This window comes from Sylvia atricapilla, chromosome 16, assembly GCF_009819655.1.
Source record: "Sylvia atricapilla isolate bSylAtr1 chromosome 16, bSylAtr1.pri, whole genome shotgun sequence".
Classification (NCBI taxonomy): Eukaryota; Metazoa; Chordata; class Aves; order Passeriformes; family Sylviidae; genus Sylvia; species Sylvia atricapilla.
In genome coordinates, this window is record NC_089155.1 from 11329641 (window position 1) to 11347351 (window position 17711).

General features: G+C 41.2%; 1 protein-coding gene across 2 annotated transcripts; it reads right to left on the reverse strand.

Annotated features, from left to right (window-relative positions):
• Positions 1 to 665: 665 nt before the first annotated feature.
• On the reverse strand, positions 666 to 17429 carry ZNF831 (zinc finger protein 831). 2 transcript variants are annotated; one of them, XM_066330909.1, is made up of 6 exons: positions 17044 to 17429; positions 4893 to 9048; positions 4245 to 4387; positions 2395 to 2564; positions 2117 to 2268; positions 666 to 1819 (listed from the first exon to the last, which is right to left on the reverse strand). In XM_066330909.1, the coding sequence occupies exons 2-6, from the start codon at positions 9015 to 9017 to the stop codon at positions 977 to 979; spliced, it is 5433 nt and encodes a 1810-aa protein (XP_066187006.1). In that variant the 5' UTR covers positions 9018 to 9048; positions 17044 to 17429; the 3' UTR covers positions 666 to 976. The 2 variants fall into 2 exon arrangements, with proteins under 2 accessions (XP_066187006.1, XP_066187007.1); XM_066330910.1 differs by lacking the exon at positions 17044 to 17429 and adding an exon at positions 12691 to 13319.
• Positions 17430 to 17711: the final 282 nt, after the last annotated feature.

Here is a 17711-nt window from a genome sequence, read left to right on the forward strand (position 1 = left end):
ACTATAATGTAGAAGAGGAATGTTTTTAGTGTTCATCAATTTAATCAAGCAAGTGAACACACTTGGTCAAATTGAAATATCTAATTATTTATTCACATAGAAACCAGTAAATTTTAGGGTTTGTAGCACAGAACTTGTTAAAAAAAGAAAACAAGCTATGCCACATAGCTTCTTTACCCTCCATAAAACGGCATCATTGCAGTTAAAATTACAATAAAAATGAAACATTCCAGATGGCATCAGTTGGAGCACAATGTGACAAATATAATGAGAAAATCCTTGTCAGAAATTTTACCACAAGGAAATACCAATAGCTAACACCCATATTCTCCACCTAGAAATCAAGAATATTTGAGTAGATCTTGGCATAAAAAGGCACAAAACACAAAGCAAAGCATGCTTGTGTCATTTCTCACACAGAAGCATTGACATTTGTGCAACATGGAAAAAGACCAGCATTTTTCCAGACTCTTCCAATAGCACAGATACTCAGGGAACAGATCATCCCTTAATGCCAGTATCTCATTCCCAGTATGGAGGCAGAGACTACAAGAAATAGGAATATAGGGAAGAGAACACACCCGTGCCCTTCCAGGAAAGCTGAGCTAAGGAACTGAGGAAGCTGCTGCAGTTGTATTGTTGAAGTCACCCAATCCACTGCAGGTTTGGAGTGACACCCCCACGGGCAGCCAGCCCTGGTGGGAATTCGGAGACTGGCAGGAACGTTAATAATGCTGGAAACCTGGCAGGAACACAGGGCTGCCCCTTGCATGTAAATGTGCGATGCCAGCCTCAAGTGAGCATTTTTAAAAAAAGGTTGAGTCCTTGAAAGGAAGGGCTCTTCCAAAGAGGGTGTTGCCTCTGGCACAGAGGAATGGCTTTGCTGATGTTCAGGTGTTTCAGAGCTATGGATCAAAGATCCCTGGCATTTCCTGCAGTAACAGGCTGGCACACAAGCCCTGGCAGCAGCCTGTTGCTATATTTCTATCACCAGCCTGTCTTCATCATCACTGCTCGTGTCATCATATTCCACGCGCGTTTGTTTCCTCATCATCTCTAAACCTCTCTTTTTGTATGTCTTGGGGGGTGTTGCAGAGTAACTCTTGAACTCAGGGGATCTGAGAGTAACTGGGGGCTTTTTCAAGGTTGCAATAGCTGTTCCATGTGGCCTTCCATAGGGGTTGGGATGCAGGTGGGATCTGTTCTTGTCTGTTCCGTGCAGCTCCAGGAGACGCTGAGATAAGTTTGCCCTCTGTGAGTGTTCTCTGCTGGGGAACTGAGCCCTCGTCACTGTCTCAGGAACAGACTCTGCCTGTGAGCCAAACAGACGTGAGCATCCCGGCTGGGAACTGGGAGCTGAGTTTTCTGTGGGAGGTGAATGTGTGTTTTCTTCACTCGGAGCTTTCTCCTTTCCAGAAGTCTGGCTCACCGATATTCCCAATACCTGGCTCTCTGACTCTCCCCTCAATACGTTTTCCTGCCTTGCTCCTGGATGTAAGGAAAGAGGAGCAGCAGCCTCTGGGTTTGTGCTGTCAGGTTGGTCACCTGTGCCTGTGTTTGTAAATTCAGGACAAGCCCCAGAGGAAGCTGCCATGGGGTCACTCCGAAGGTTTGGCTGGGATTCCCCAGGCAGGGATGGCTGGAGCACGAGGGGCTGTGTCATCCAGCAGCAAATGGCCACGTCCCTGCTGAATTCCTGCAGGGATGTGTCAGCTGTGGAGGAAAAGGAATGAGCTGTCACAGCTATTCCCAGAGGAGCTGCAATGTTCTGGACAGAGGCGTTTGTTCTTGGCTGTTCCCTGATTTGCCCAGAAATGTCCTGTAGGAAATAGGAAGGGGGAAAAAATTTACACGTAAAGTTTTCAGTCCAGAGAAATTTCATCTAACTCATGCAAGTTTAATTGTTACTTTAGCTAATTCTAACATTAGTAAGTTTTCATTCTATTTTAACCCCCCAAAATGCCTTTAACACATTTTTAAACATTTTAGCCAAAATCTGCGATACAAAATAGTTTCAACTGCAACTTTTAAAAGGCTGAATATAATTCAGTTTTTAATTAACAATTCTTTTTTCTGTTAATAAAAAATAATATAGGAATTAAGGTACAATACCTACTTTTTTCTCCATTTTATCTTTTTGTTTAACATGGTTTAGGTTTTCAGTATGGGAAGATATTCCTGAGTTATTCTTTGCTTCTTTTTTCCTTCTGCAAAGTTGTTTGTCTGAGGTGCAATATGATGTGTCTTTTTGCTGGTGTAGACAAATTTCTATTGAAAAGAGGTTGGATAAACTTTTACTTTGATTTTTATCACCCCACATGCTCGAACTTGCTACACTTCTCATCGTATCACTGAAATAATAATAATTTTCACACCAATATTTCAAATACTTACCTTCCATCTTGGATTGAGGAGGATGGCACTTCTTATGCTTATTAAATCTGGGGGGTTGGGATGAGCAGCCCTTTCTCAAAGCATCCAGAGCTCTGTTGGGAAAACAGGGCCTCTTGCTCAGCCGGTTCATTTTCAGCTGAGCAAATCCATGGATGTGCCTCCCTCTGTACCTGCAGTGCCAGGGGCAGTAAGGGCATAAACAAATAGGGGAGATGTAAGAGCAGCCAGAGGAGAATAACACCTCCTCATCAGGTGCATTAAAGTCTAGCAGCAATTTATTATTGGGGAGGAGATGCATGTTTATGTCAACTCAAAAACAATCTGGATTTTAGGCAAGAGACTCACAATTGTTTTATTATCTTTTTTTTTTTTTTCTGTGGGATTCAGTAAATCCTTGATTTTCTAAGAGAAAAGGATTAAGGAATAACAGATCCTTTTTCTTATATCTGGAATTCTAAGACAATATACTTCACAAAGACTTGAACCACACAGGATTCACCTGAGGGTGTGTGGTTGTTGGGTTTTTTCCTTTTTACTCCTTGAGTGTTACCTGTTCATTATCACTAAGAGACAATGTAAGGATTTTGGTTATTTAGCCAACCCACACTGAATAATCCACCTCTACTTTATTTTCTACTCTAGCTCCATCTTTTAGTAACTCTAAATGAGTGACACTAAGGTCCCATCTCTAAAGCAATAGACTGTCACAATCCAGAGCAAGATGTAAATCTAAAAGGAGGCACTTATTCAGGTGTTTGGTGTATTAGAAAATTAAATTACATTTGGTGGTTACCAGTTGGGACTACCAATTACCTACTGATTGGCATGACCTGAGCTTTCAGGACACTGTACTTAATTAAATCCCTGCACTCATTTGATACAAATAAATTTGATATAAACAAATTCTGATACTAGCAGGGAGAAAAAAAAACCACAACAACAAAACACCACCCGAAAATCAAACCAGAAAAAAGTCCTAGAAGAATGTCACTCAGCTGGGTGACATAGACCTGAGTCTTCTATTCCTGTTCTTATGACCCTTCAAAATTGCAGTGCTGTTTGCTGAACTAGACACAGTGATTAAGTTACTGACACTGATTTGTCCTCAAGGGAGTCACTCTGTCTGATTTTGGTCATGGAATAAAGAGGGATGTAAGCACATAATATGAGTTCCTTACTGAAGCATTCATCACACTTCCTGCTGCCCCACACTCTTGAAAGAATAGAGGGTAAATGTTCCACTGATATGAATTCCCATTGAAAGGGGGGACATGTGCTGATTGAGACAATGTGCCCTTGATAGTTTTATGCTCAAATTCTTCCTGCTTTTTTATTTAAACCAAGTGATCCTTTGAACTACAGGTGGTTCTGTTCGTTTGTGTTAAACTTGATATTTATTCTTCTGCCTTCTCTGGTGAATAGCAGTTCAGGATATGGATCTTCCGAGGACAAAGGGCCTCACACACTGCTCTGAGCTGTGACAGGATTGAAAACAGAAGCATTTTGGTTCCCTTCAAACAAAAGTAAATGCTGACAATTTTGACAGATAAGAGTAATTTCAAAATCACAGAGAGAGTCAACTGACCAGGCATCATCTTTCTGTGGGATATGTCTGGCTTCCTAGAAAAGTCTGTTTCTAATAGTAAAAAACATATTGATATTTTTATAGTTTACCTTTGGGGCCCTGCTGTGGTATAAGAACAGCTCTTTCTGAGAGATTTGTCTTTTTTCTTCCTCCAGTTTTGACAAGGTTGAATTTTGGGCATGACTTTTATTTTCTGTGGAGTTTTTACAAGCATTACAACAGAATTCAGTCTATATCTAGTGAACCTGAAAGGCATACTCCTTACCATTTAGGGGTGACTTTAATCCTTTTCTGTTTGTGGCTCCTCTTCAGTTTATTTGTTGAGAGTTTTTCCTTTTTGCAAACTACCGTTTTCTTCTTTTGCTCTGAAATATTTTTGAAAGAACCACCAGGAACTGCTGAACTTAACTGTTGAGAATATTGGGAAAAAATTGAGTACATGAAATTGTGAATTACATTGATGGAGAAGTTGGAAATCAATGCACTTTTTAAATAGCACTGAACTGCATAGGAGTTCAGTAGCACAACTATGTATTTAAGTCCTACTCTAAGTCAGATATTCATTTAGAATGAGAACAATGAAATACAGATGCTATTAGAGAAAAATATAAAAAAAACCCATAAAGGGAAAAAAATCAAGAAATAGAAATTCACCCTTCTCATTATCAGCATTCTGAAATGGTCAAGTAAAAGAAACTTAGATATTCAGACAGAAATGTATCTTTCTGATGCATCAAATGAATATAAGACTTATCTTATAAAAACACAGATTGTAAATTCTGTGTCAGCAAATGCCTGTAAATGTCCATAATGCACTTCTGATAATTATTTCATTTTTTCTAATAAGAGGCTGGAGGTGGGCTGACAGCCAGTAACACCCTCTGGAGAAAGCAAACGGGATTATTAATATTACCTCCTGCATCTGATGTCCTTTAGAAAAGGATGAAACCAACGTTTTTAAGCTCGTGTTTGTTAAGCCATATGCCACAGTCTTGCTAATATTTCTCATTTTGAAAATGGAGATGTCGTATTTGGACAGGGTGCATTCCCTGCTGGGCTCCTTGTCCCAGGTGTGCATGGAGGGGTGGGCAGAGGCTGCATTCCCACCCTGCTCCCAGGGCAGAGGGAGGCTCCTGCTCAGGCAGCACCAGGTCAGCCGAGGCTCAGCACTGAGGGATGGGAAGGTGCTCTTGGAGCTTGGGACTGGAGAAGAGCCAGAGAAGCTGCTCCTGTTATTGTGGGGCAGCACTGGGAATCCTTTACAGTGGGTGCTGAGAGTGTGGCAGTAAAAAGTGCCAAAAGAATGGCAAAAATAAGTGGGGTTGTCTCTTGAGCTCTGGCAGTGCTGCAGATCCTGCAGTGGTGGTGGGCTGTCCTTAAGGATGTGTGGACTTCCCGCTCTGTCCCATCCCAGGACTGTTGGCTCTGCACCCTTGCTGGAAACTGATGTCTTTATCAAAGAGTCACTTCCTGAGCAAAGGTGATGTAAAGCCTTCCTCTCATCTTTGATGTCAGCAGATATGAAAAAGCCACTTGTATACACAGAAGTAAAGCAGATTTTCTTCTTCGGAGTCTGTGTAGAGCAAGTACTTTTACTCATCCCCTTCTCTTCTGTCTGCCTTTGATAATTTAATTTATTTTTGTTCTGTTTGTTTTTCCAGTCCTCTCTTCCAATATCCTGCTGCTTGAAGTTTTGGTTATGAAAGGTGTTCTCTGCTGTGGTTAAGATATTTGTGGTTTCTGGTGAACAGAATCCTGGAGTTTTCCAGTTTGTGTGAAGATTCCATTGAATTTCTCCTTTGCCAGCCTTTTGTCTCACTTCAGATTTTAGAGGGGACCAAACCACATCACTGCAATGAGAATGGAGGGATGTGCTGCTGGAAGAGCATGGTGAGGTGGTCACGGTGTCTGTCACAGGTGTGCCAGGTGTCATCTCCTCTTCAGGTCGATGCAAAGGTGACAGATCTGAAGCTCTCTTGTCCTTTGGCAATTTAAGGATATATTTTGGAGAGAAGGCATTTTGTTGTGGGACTGGACTTAAATTATCAGATTGAAGGTGATGGCTTTTAGAAGACACATCCACGGCGTTGTCATTGGGAAGTGGCACTTTTGCTCGTATTTTGTCATCTCCATCTGTTGCACTGTGCAAGGCAAAAGAGTTAGAATCGCTTCCCCTTAATTCAGACCCTAAAAATCCCACCAGTGAAGCTTTTGAGACACCTGCAGGATGTGAAAGGAGGTTAATGTCACTGTAATTAAGAGCTTGTGTGGGAACTTTGATTGTTTTCCTATATTCTACATCCTCAATACCCCCATTAGCTTCATTAATTCCTGTGCTTGATTTTTGCTTCTCTGCTTTATTGGAGAATTTCACCAGAGCTGTGGGAAGACACTGAGTGCCAGAGCAGTGGCCTCTCTCTGCTTCATTTACTGCAGTGGTTTCACTACTGGGATTAGGGCAGGACACTGAAATCACATTTTGTGTCTTCTCCACTTCAAATTTCAGCTTCTTCCTTTCTGATGGCAAAGTCTGGGATTTCCCTGCCGCTTCTCTGTTGTTGCAATGGACCCACAGGGGCGTCAGGCCATGCTGGCCACTTTCCTTAGTCCCGTGATGGTTCCCATAATTGTGTGAAGTGCTTTTACAATCTAATCCAAATGCACTGGATTCTTTCCCAGGGCACGGTTTCTCCCAGTTGCTACTCTGTACTGGCAAGCAGTCATCATCCCTCCCGTGGCTGCTCAGCTGACACTCAGGATTTTGAAGCCTGAGCTCACCGCTGTTTGGAGCCAGCAGTGTGCTGCTGCCAGCTGTGCATTTCTCCTTGTCATTGCCACTGAGCTCAGGGGAAGTTTGGCTGGTTACAGCTCCAGCAGTTAAGGAATGTGATGTCTCCATTAGGTTGGACACTCTGCCTGCAGTTTCCTCAGAGGACACATTGTGCAGAACATGATTACCATCAGCAGAGGTTCCTGATTTACCCGTGGTTGAAGCTGCTGTCACAAAGGAGGAAGGACTGTCACTTGCAGAGCTCCTGCCATCTCTTTCCTCAGTAATTTCAGTGCTGCTGGCTGATTCCCTTGAATTGGGAGTCAAGCTTGTAATATCTGTAACCTTATTATCTCTTTGTTTAATTTTCTTGGCATTTTGACTGCTTTTCATTTTTTGGTAGATCTTCTTAAACGTTTCGTCTCCATACATTTGCCACTTTTCTTGAGAGAACATCTTCAACTTCCTTTGATTGTGTTTCTTATTTTTAGCACTGATTACTTCTCCGGCCCAGAGCTTTTTTGTCCCTTTCAGCTCCTCTGACAGAGGAGGATGCTCAGCCACATTACTGAGGGGCAGATCATCCACCGCCGTTTGTCTGACAAGAGCTCGGGGATGGCTATTAGGGAAATCCACTGAGTTGGCAGCGAGATCGTTGCTAGGCAGCAAACCAGCAGTGCCTGTGTTTACAGACTGCTTAGTAAGAGAAAGTGGTTTGGAGCAACCTGGTTTGTCATGCATCATCCTCGCTCCCTCCACGACAGGCAAGGAGTTGCTCCGAGTAACAGGCACAGTGTCGATCGTCGTGGAGAACTGGGTGGGGACTGAATGGAAAAACATTGGCTTGCATTTCTCCAGGGGTGCAAAGGTGGATTTTGCTGAACAAAGAGAAAGGTTCTTTTTCCTATTTACATCACAAGTTCTGATATCAAAATGGAAAGAGTCTTTGTATGTGTAAGGCATTGGCAGGTCAATGCTTCCCTGTTTAGAAAGGACAGTTTTTCTGGGCCTGACGTTGTCTAACTGGGTGTCGTCCACCACACTTTTGTTGTGAGAAATAAGCTTTGAAATGTGTTCTTCCAGCCTCTTTTTCTCTAGCATGGAGGCTGTAGTTTTGTCAGCTGCCTCTGGCTTTGCAGTGCTTCCTGAGGCACACCTTGGGCTGCTGAAGGCGGTTTCATTTTCCAGTTCCGTGCTGTGCTCGTGGAGACTGTGCAAGGGGCTGGACGATGTCATCTGCTGCTCTGTGCTGTCGGATCGCGACAGATACCCCGAGTCAGTGCTCTCACACTTCTTCAGCTTGCAGTCCAAGGGTTTGTAATCCCACTGCTTCTCTGAAGAGGTTGCCTGCTGCCTTTGCAGTTGAATGTGCTTATTGGCAGTCAGAGTCCTTTGCTCCTGCATCTTCTTTCTCAGGCACAGACCATTTGGCAAAGCTCCTGGAGATGATAGACTTTGAGGTTCTCTTTCAGGAACCCCCTGAATAGCCTTTGAACTCAATGACTGATTTGTTGTTTCTTGATTTTCTGAAGCAGCTGATGAAGAGCTTGTGGCTGTCAGTGAGAGCTCATGAGGTTTCTTAGTGTCTGTTGCTGCACTGGTCTCTGAACTGGGTGGTTTGAGGTGTATCTCCTGGTCTTCACTGGTGCCACTCAGGACTTTGCTGCCCTGGGGAGAGCTGGTGCTCTCTGCTGATCTCTCATTATGCTCTGGTCCCCCACTGATGTCAGAGTCCGAGGGCAGCCTGGTGTTGTTGACGTGTGTTTGAGTTCTCCTGTGTTTATACAAGTTGCTCTGAGTTTTAAATGCAATGCCACAGGTGGTGCAGGGAAAGGGCCTCTCCCCCGTGTGAGAGCGAATGTGCTTCTCGAGCACACTTGGCTTCAAACAATCTCGTCCGCAGTGCTTGCAGATGTACTTCCCAGATCTCTTTGACTTTCCCGGGCTTCCAACAGACGCATTTCCACAAGAACTTGGCGACGACAAAACCGGTAATGTGCTGACTATGCTCAGCGTTAGGCTTTGCCCGAGCTGTTTGTGCTCCGCGCCTTCCTGCGGGACGAGCGGGTTGAGGATGAGGGGGACGCTGCTGCCGTCGAGGTGGACGCAGCTCCTGGCGGTCACCAAGGGCCCGTGGGGCTGGAAGCAGGCGGGCTGGACGGGCTGGAACAGCGGGATGGTCAGGGCTTTGAGGTACAGGGGCTGGGGCAGGGCCTGCGGCCCCGAGGAGCCCCGGGAGGGCCGCGGGGAAGGGTTCTGGGCCTCCATGCCGGGGCCCGGCTGCCATGTGCTCACCGACCTGCCGGGGAAGGGACACACAACAGCAGTCTGCAGGCAGCAAATGACACAGGCTTTGGCTTCAAATCCTAAAATCTGACCTTCCACAAGTCCAGCGCACCTCACACTGCTGGGCTGCTAAAATGCTAAAACAACTAACGTTATCACTAAAGCAAACTAAGCAACTAAAATGGCAAGCAACCATAAGAATATCACAAATCTAACATGCAGGCATTATACAGACAGTCATTACTTGCTTTCCCAATTAAATTGATTAATCTTTCATTTCTCCTCTAGGAGTTCAGGACAGTGTAAAGAACACTGAACCCCTCACTTACAACCACTCTTACAACCTACACTGAGTACCAAATCTGAAAACAAATCTAAGTTTCAGTTTTGCAAATGGAGGCTCTAAGCACACCAGAAATAATACAATTTAAATTTTCTGGAACCATATTTCTATTACATATTTCTATTACATATTTCTATTACATATTTCTATTACATATTTCTATTACATATTTATATCATTTTTAAAAAATTATTTTAATATTAATAATTTTTAATACAGGAACACAGAACAGCTGAGGTTAAAGGGGACACCTCTAGTCCAAACACCTGCTCACAGCAGAGTCAGCACTCAGGTCAGATGAGGCTGCCAGGGTGTTGTTTCCCATCTGGTTTTGAAAAACTCTGGGGATAAAAACTGCACAGATTTTTTTGGGAACCGGTTCCAAACACAGGACATTAAACATGCCTGTATATTATCTGTGCTTACCCAATTTCAGGGAGCTAAGGCCAAATACATTGCAGCAAGTGGTGTAAAATGAAAATATGTGAACAAAATGAAACTCATGTCCTGTTTTACAAGTCGGATTTGCATAAATATTTGCAAAGTAGAAAAGATGGTATCATAGGAAAATAGTGTGAGAAATTTAAGCTGGCTTTTGTGTAGACCAAATTAATTTGGTATAATTAATGGAGATACTATGGAGTACTGCCTGGTTTTAGATGCTTTCAATGCCAGATGAAAACATCTTCTAGACACAGTTTTTCAAAAAGATGGACCTATTCCTTTGAAAACTATCCTAATATATGCAGGGCTGGTGCTGGTCCAGACTACTTCTTATTTCAGCAAAAATTTGTATTGTCTTTTCTTCTTTCTTAGAAACAAAGGAGGAAACTATCAAAATAAGCATGCTGAAAAATTTTCTTTGGCAAAGTTAGGGGCATGAGCATAACCCCTTGTAATTACAGTTGGAGTGAAAATCAGGTGATCTGTGAATGTTTTTTTGATTCTTGCTCAGCTATGCTCACTGGATGCACTGGCTGCTATGAGTAATGGGCTGTTCTTGCGCAAACAGCCATTAAAAACCCATTTGGAATAACATAATCAGTGGCTCAATTTGAAATCTGCAATTTGTTGCTTTACTGCATAATCTCTAGTGGTGTTTCTGTAAGTTCCTTGGATCATTTTAATAGGTTATCATTACTGGGAAACAGTAAAAGAATTGCTTCAAAATCTGGTTTGAAATTTTTACTGGTTCCATCCAAGAAAACAACATATAAAATGAACTGATCTGTGCACAGCAAAATGATAGATTTTGCCTTTTGTTCTTCCTCATGAATGTTACAAATTAAGCTTGGTTATCAAGCATGGACTTTTCTTATGCACTTCTGACATTTCTATGTGGAATAATCACTTAAGTGGCTTTTTATTATAGGTAGTGACTATAATGATGAAAGAATATTAAAAGAATATGGCTTGTCAAAGAAACTAAGTTATTATCCATATTGAGCAGTGTGGTTACCCCTACAGATTAAAAATGGAATTCTCTAATTTGCAAAGTGATGTTATCAACATTTCAAGTTCATTTGAGATGGCTTCTAAATTATGCTGTCACTTTTAAATTTAAATACAGCATACAAGAAGGGATAAGACATGAGACAATGACACAAACTAAGTATGCAGTAGTTTTTCCAAAATTTTTTAAAAAAAAAAGTTCGGAGGAAAAAATAAGCTGCAGAGAACAGACTCCAAGAAGAAAAGTGAAGCCTAAATACCCAGTGGGTAGAACATCTAACAAGTACCACATCAGACAGAACAAGTCACTGTGTCTTTGCTCCCCTCCCTCCCCCAGAGGGAACTGTGGAAATACACTTCCACATATTTTACATTTCCCCCCCAGCCTGCACCAGTGGCACAAACTATTTCTCTCTCAGGTTTCCTCCCGGCCATGCAGAGCTGATGGGCCCTTCAAGGCCACCACAGACAGATGTTTTTCATAGGAATCCTGTGGTTCCCAAGTACCAGAGGCTCTGTAATTTCACTTAATGCTGTTAAGTTCCTGGGGCCCACAGCACAGCCTAAGTCTGAGACTCATTTCGGTGTTCTGTAATGCCCTACGAAGAAAATACCTAAGTGGTGACAGAAAATTTAAAGGCAAGTTTTGAATAAAGCTCCACAAGCAAGCAAAAGGTGATACTTAATGTACTTTTAAGAATGTAATAACGTATCTCTACCAGGTGTGGTACTTTCCTGCTTTTCACAGCAAGAAAAAGTCCTTTCTTCCTGAGTGAAACTGCTGTGACTTGTATTCTGCTGGGGCAAACACCATCAGACTTTTCACATCTGTTATTTACATACCGAAAAAAAGGCCACAGTATTTCTTTGTACGTGGACAAAAATAGCTTATCTCAAAGTAATCCTGCCCCAAGGCTGATTCGGGGTAGTCCTTGCCTGACAGTAGAACTTCCTCTGGTGGTTATGCCCTGGGCTCTCTTACTGAGCATCCACCCCTTGCTCTCAGCTCTTTGTAGCTCAAGCCACTGAACTACCAGCAGAAGAATTTGATCCTAATTGGATAAGGAAAATTTTCCAATAAACAAAACTAAATGCAGGATTTGGCCAGCTCCAACTTTTCTAAATTGATTTCTTAAGCCATCAAAACTGGTCACTAAAATTCCATTAAATACAATTATTTTGTTCCTGGTTTGAAATTCTGTCTTCAGGTACCCACCACAAGCAGGTCTGTGGAACACTGAAAAGTGGAGCAGTTTCAGATGAAAAATAATTGTAGCAGAAATTGTCTTAGTCACTTTATAAGTATAAAGTATTTTAATACAGGAGGTTGATTAAAAAACCTCATTTTAAATCCAGTAAGTTCCATTTTTATAGACTTTTTCCTGAATTCCAAACACATTTTATAAATCCTGTTTCATTTTGTCATCACTTGTATAATAATTTTGGACTACACAATCAAAAGATTTTTGTCTCCTGCATGGCACATGCAATGCTCTGTCAGCTGCCCATCATTATTAACCAATTCAGTAACTGAACATGTAAATACTCATTTTCTGCACTTTCATATCATTTTTTCACACAGCACTGAGCACAGCACCAGTCTCTAAGCAGACTCAGATTCAGTTTCTCAATCCCTGACCCTGGTCTGCAGGTACGACCTGGAGACATGACAGAGCTCCTTTGCTTTTCTAACCCCACAAAAGCAGGTTTTCAACATTCTGAACATACACAATATACTCAGTTATACCAGGAGTCTTTACCTTTTTAAAAAGCTTTTAGTGATCCCTACCTTAAATATCAGGGAGCAGAAATCTGGAAATAATTAAATCTTTAGTCTGGAAATAATTTTAGCTCACGTACCTTTGACTGATCCAGGCATTTCAGCAGAAAAGTCTCATTTCTCTCAATGCTTGATGCAAGCAGAGAGAAACGAAGACAAAGACTTGAAACCTTGAAACAGATTAGAAGTAGGAAGTTGGGGTTTTCTTTGCTTTTTTTTTTTTTTTTTTTTTCATTGGTGTCACATTAACAACCTTCAGAAAACAGGAAGAGTTGAAACAGAAGAAAATGAAGTGGCATTTCAATCTCTCCATATCCTTTATCACTATTTAATTAGGGAGGTCTAAACAGAATCTTTGAAATGTGGGGGGGTTGTACTCTGCTTTCAGTTGTATTGTCCTGAAATACAATGCTAGGATTTTTAATTTATACTCTTAAAGCTAATTTTCTTTTAGCTTTACAGTAAAGGCATCTCTTTAGATATGTTGGGAAAGAAAATAGTGGTGGAGAGAAGACACTTGCCACATATGAAATGCTAAATTTATCCAGTGTGGGTGCTGTCCACCAGCTTCTTCTAATGGTGCCCTGTGGGACAGGAGAAAGCAGTAACCAGGTGGGAAAATGCCTCAGGAATATTAAAGATGTTTAGGTCATGCTCAACAAATCTCCAAGAACTTGTGGAGAGCTGCAGGGAAAACAGGATACAGCCAATGAAGTGCAGTGAAAGGGTAATTTTAAAAAATTAAATTTTATTTGTGGGTCAAGTTCCTAAAGAGTGCTCGGGTAACAGAGTGAACAGCACTGGGGGGTGCTGGGAGGGACCTCTCTTCTTCATGCAAACACTTGTTTAAAATAGGGATTGGGATGGCTGCAACCTCCTCTGCTGGTAGACTGAGAGAATCCCAAACTGGAATATGCATTCCCAATAACGTTAAAAAATTGCCATGTCTGGCCTGTATAATTTCCTTAGGAACACCATATTTAGGAAGGTTTCCCGTTTTATTTCCCCTGTGATGAGCAGCTGCCCAGTTCAGACACTGCAGCCTGGCCCTTGCTGGGTAGTGGTGAAATTGTAATGTTTTAATTGTCCAATATCCACTTCAGTGGGAGCTCTTTCTTTTCATAGTTCTGGTGATGGACTAATGCCAGAGGCCTCAGTGGATTTTCATTCCAAACAGCTTTATTGATCCTGCAGAGTTTTGCCCGTTGTTGGGATTGCTTTCCATTTATTTCTGGAGCCCTGATTTAGCAGGCCTCTAATTTTGGTGCTGGAGAAATATTTCTGTCTCGTTCTTGCCATGTTTCTTGCCTGTCTTGTAGTTATTCAGGGGGCAAAAAAGCTCCTAACAGGGCCCAGGATTACTGCTTAAAATCCTTCTGGTTTCTCTCATACCCTGAAATGCTCCCAGTAATTGGTAATGGCACTGCAGACACTTAAAATCTGTGAATCTAGAAAATACTTGACATTCTGAACTACTTTACAGTGACTCATGCTTCTGCTCTACAGACTCAGTCTGTCCAGATGGAGAGAATTACATGCAGCAAATAGTTTCAGCTCTGCTGGGAGATACTTTCCTAAAGGAATGTGTTCTCACCTCTAAGTGAGATCTTCTGGAGGATTACTGCATGCTACAGTCAACAAACCAACGGGGAAAAAAGATGCACATCTTATAATAGAACACTGGCATGAATCAAATCTTACAAACAGATGATTATGGGCATTTTACATAACCAGTCAAAATTAGTTTGTCTTCAGTTTGATCACATTTCTGGAGCCCATTATATATTATTCCACTTTGAGACCGACTATTATTAAGTTAAGGTGAATTTACTTAAAGGCGACACAATTTAAACAGTATTGCAGCAGTATGCTGGACCTAGTAACAAACTGAAAACATGTATAAGCATTTAAAATTCATTTTTTAGATGGCTCAGTATCAAATTCCAAATGCTAAAACTTCAAACTGCTTATCCTGAGAGCTTAAGGAGGCAATAATTAATTAAAGCAAGTTTCAATAAAAGCAAGTGGCTGTCTGGATATTTGCCATTATCACACGGGTTTCAGCGCTTAGCAGAACCTTTTGAAGCTTGATCTAAAATCTCTAAATCTTGAATAAGTGACTCTGGAATCGGGGTCCTTCACAGCATCCTGTGATTCTTCTCATTTATATGGATGAACAGGCTGCTGTAATGGCTTGAAGTAACAAAATACAGAGCACCAGTATTACACTGCATTAGTTCTGTTTGAAATTAAGTGATTTCTTTTTCTCTTTCTAATCAATCTATTTATGTGTGTTGCTTCGTCAGCCACAATCTCTATGCAAGATTATTTATATTAATTAAAATTCAAAATATTGTCTTGCTCAGAGAAACTCAGCTAACTTCATTGTCTTAATGGACAGCAAAGTATCAATTTAAACTACGCACAAAGGTGCTGCACAGGAGGGAGTTCTGGGGCTACACTCCTCTCTCAATTCATCTCCCCATCAGGATTTGAGGAGTTAAACCCACACACCATTAGTACACATCTCTGGGTCCCAAGTGGAAAAGGTCCCACCCCAGGTGTGTAAAACCCTGCATCCTTCAAAGACACCTACAGAGTTTTGTTAGGGGTGTGAGCAAGTGAAAGCAGCAATAAACATTCTTCCTGTTCTGGTGACAGAAGAGATCCCAAAGAACCTGCAGCTACACGTTTTAAAGAACTTTGCAAAGTTAAACGAAAAGAAAGTCTCTTCCAGGATTGCTAATTATTATTTTTTCCTGTGAGGGCAGAGATGCTGAGAGCAGCACTCAGAGGAAGACACAGACAGTGGGATTATCATTTCCATTTGCTCATCCAATACTGACAGCCGACACAACTCCCTTGATAGACCACACAAAACTTCTACTTCAATCTTAGCATCATAAAGTCCCAGTGAACCATAGGGTCAGAAATAAACTTTGTGCAGGTACTTTAAACACCCCTTCTGTGATGGAAACAAAATGTTTGTGAGTGTACCCCCAGGTCTGGAGTTTTTTACTTCTCAATTCAAACAAGCGAAATGGAACCGACACATTTCCTGCTTAGCCCAGAAATGACTGTTAATCTTGCTCTGCTTAAAAACTATTTCTGCCTTTGCTCTTTTCTCAGTATGACTTCCTATCTTGAAATGCCTCATGACAGAAGTACTGAGTTCACCTTTCCCCTTGTTCTTAAGGGCTGTGTCTGATGCCACAACTCTGCCAGTTCCACCCGCAGCCTGCACGCTGCCGGTACCTCCTGAACAAAGTTGGGAGCCTCAGTCCCCTGCAGAATCAGGCTGAAAATGTTTAATTCCATAATCTTCTGAAACCTTTAGAATCTTTCCATGGTAACATCTCAAATTCTGACTTTGGGAAATCTTGGTACAACCGTCGTTCTGAAGTTTTGCCCTTCTTTGTGTGTTATTAAAGTAGAAAGCCACTGGAAAACCTGCTGGGAGAACTTTGAAATTCTTGTACCATCTCCTAAGGACAAATATTTTTGACACTTATTTCCACAATTGTATAGCATCAGCAAAGCTGGTTAGGTTGGGCTTTTTAAAACATTTATTTCTGTAAATACTGTACCAGAATACAGTATTAAAATCTTCTAGGAAGAGCAGGATCTGCTTTACCTTCCCTTTGTTCCAGAACAGCAGCAACTGGTTTTATCATTATTATACAGTTTTCTATATTTTCCTATGTTCCTTTTCTTGAATATCCATAAATGAAAACATTCCAAAGGCTTAGATCAGTAAAAATATTGTTACCTAAAATACATTTTAATGTGTAAGTAAACACTGTATTGGCCTTTTTGACCTCTTCATGCAATTTGTAGCAAGAATATTTCCTTTTCTACTTCTTACACTGCTACTTTTCTCAGCTCCAGCCATAAGAAATGCTTTCTAGTTTATTATATGTCTCTAGTTTAGACTTACATCACTATTTCTAAAAAGAAACACATCTAACGTATCTGTTGGTTTTGTAACATGCTTGGTGGCTTGACAATGAGCAAAAAATTGGATTTTTAGTGCTTAAAAACCTCAAAGAATTTAGATTCTTTTATCCTTTCATCAAATTTGCTCCTGTGCATTTCCCGTGTTAGGAAAGAGTTAACAACCTCCAGCCAGCAGACTGCAATCAACAGGTTGCTCTAACAGAAAAATAATAACCCTAATCCATCTTTTAAAGTTTAGGAGGTTGCACTAAATGATGAAGAAATACCGATTAAAGCCCTCTGAAAAGCTGAAGTGGGGCCAGAACTGAAATGCTTTGTGTTTTATGAAAAAAAAAAAAAATCTTTCTCGTTGCTAAGTGAAAGAACCATCACAATTTAAAAAAAAAAAAACCCTATAACTTTAAAATTTCTGTCTTGCCATCTAGAATTGAATTCTCCCTCAGTCCATAGAAAATGATAAGGAAACACTTGCTAACCTTTAGGTGGCCAATTCACAGGCAGGTGGAGAGGTTCAGGTCCCTGGAATAGCGTTGAGACAAAAGCAGCATCCTGTTTTCTTTTTTCAGTGTCTTTCTCTTCTCCGTTTTTTGGTTTTTTTTTTTTTTTTTTTTTTTTTTTTTTTTTTTAAGCATTTGAACAGTGCAGGGTGGGTGGTGGGGTGTGTGCAGAGAGAGCAGGGGGTGCAGGCAGCCCACGCTGCTGTAGGAAGAGTTTTAATGGCCGATGCTGGGAATATGGTTTGCCTGCTACAGTGTCTGCACTACTGCAGCTCTGTGTGTGGGCGTAAAGAAATGACACGACTGGGTTTCAAACCATTACACTGAAGATTTGCAAACAGTTAAAAAAAAAAAAAAAAAAAGAACAACACACAACCCCATCAGGCACAAATGAAAAATGATGACTTTTCTCCTTTTATCTTTTCCTAAGGCTCTTGTTCTTGTTGTTGTTGCTTTGTTTTAACTTAGAAGATGTAATCCAGTTAAGTTTCTTCCTCAGCATCGAAAGGAAAAAAAAAGATAAATTGAGTATTTAGGAAGGTTTTATATTTTACAGGGTATGAATATTTTTTTATTATTTTTGCTGCTATTTTTATAATTAATCTACAAGAGCTTGTACTCCTGAAGGGTATCCAGATTTCCCCAGT

Coding starts and splice junctions, on each gene's coding strand:
- ZNF831 (XM_066330909.1), bottom strand. CDS start 9,017: ATGGAGGCCCAGAACCCTTCCCCGCGGCCCTCCCGGGGCTCCTCGGGG. Junction 4,388..4,892: donor AAGGACATCAGATGCAGGAG/GTAATATTAATA, acceptor TATTCTCAACAG/TTAAGTTCAGCAGTTCCTGG. Junction 2,269..2,394: donor TCCTCAATCCAAGATGGAAG/GTAAGTATTTGA, acceptor TCTTTTCAATAG/AAATTTGTCTACACCAGCAA.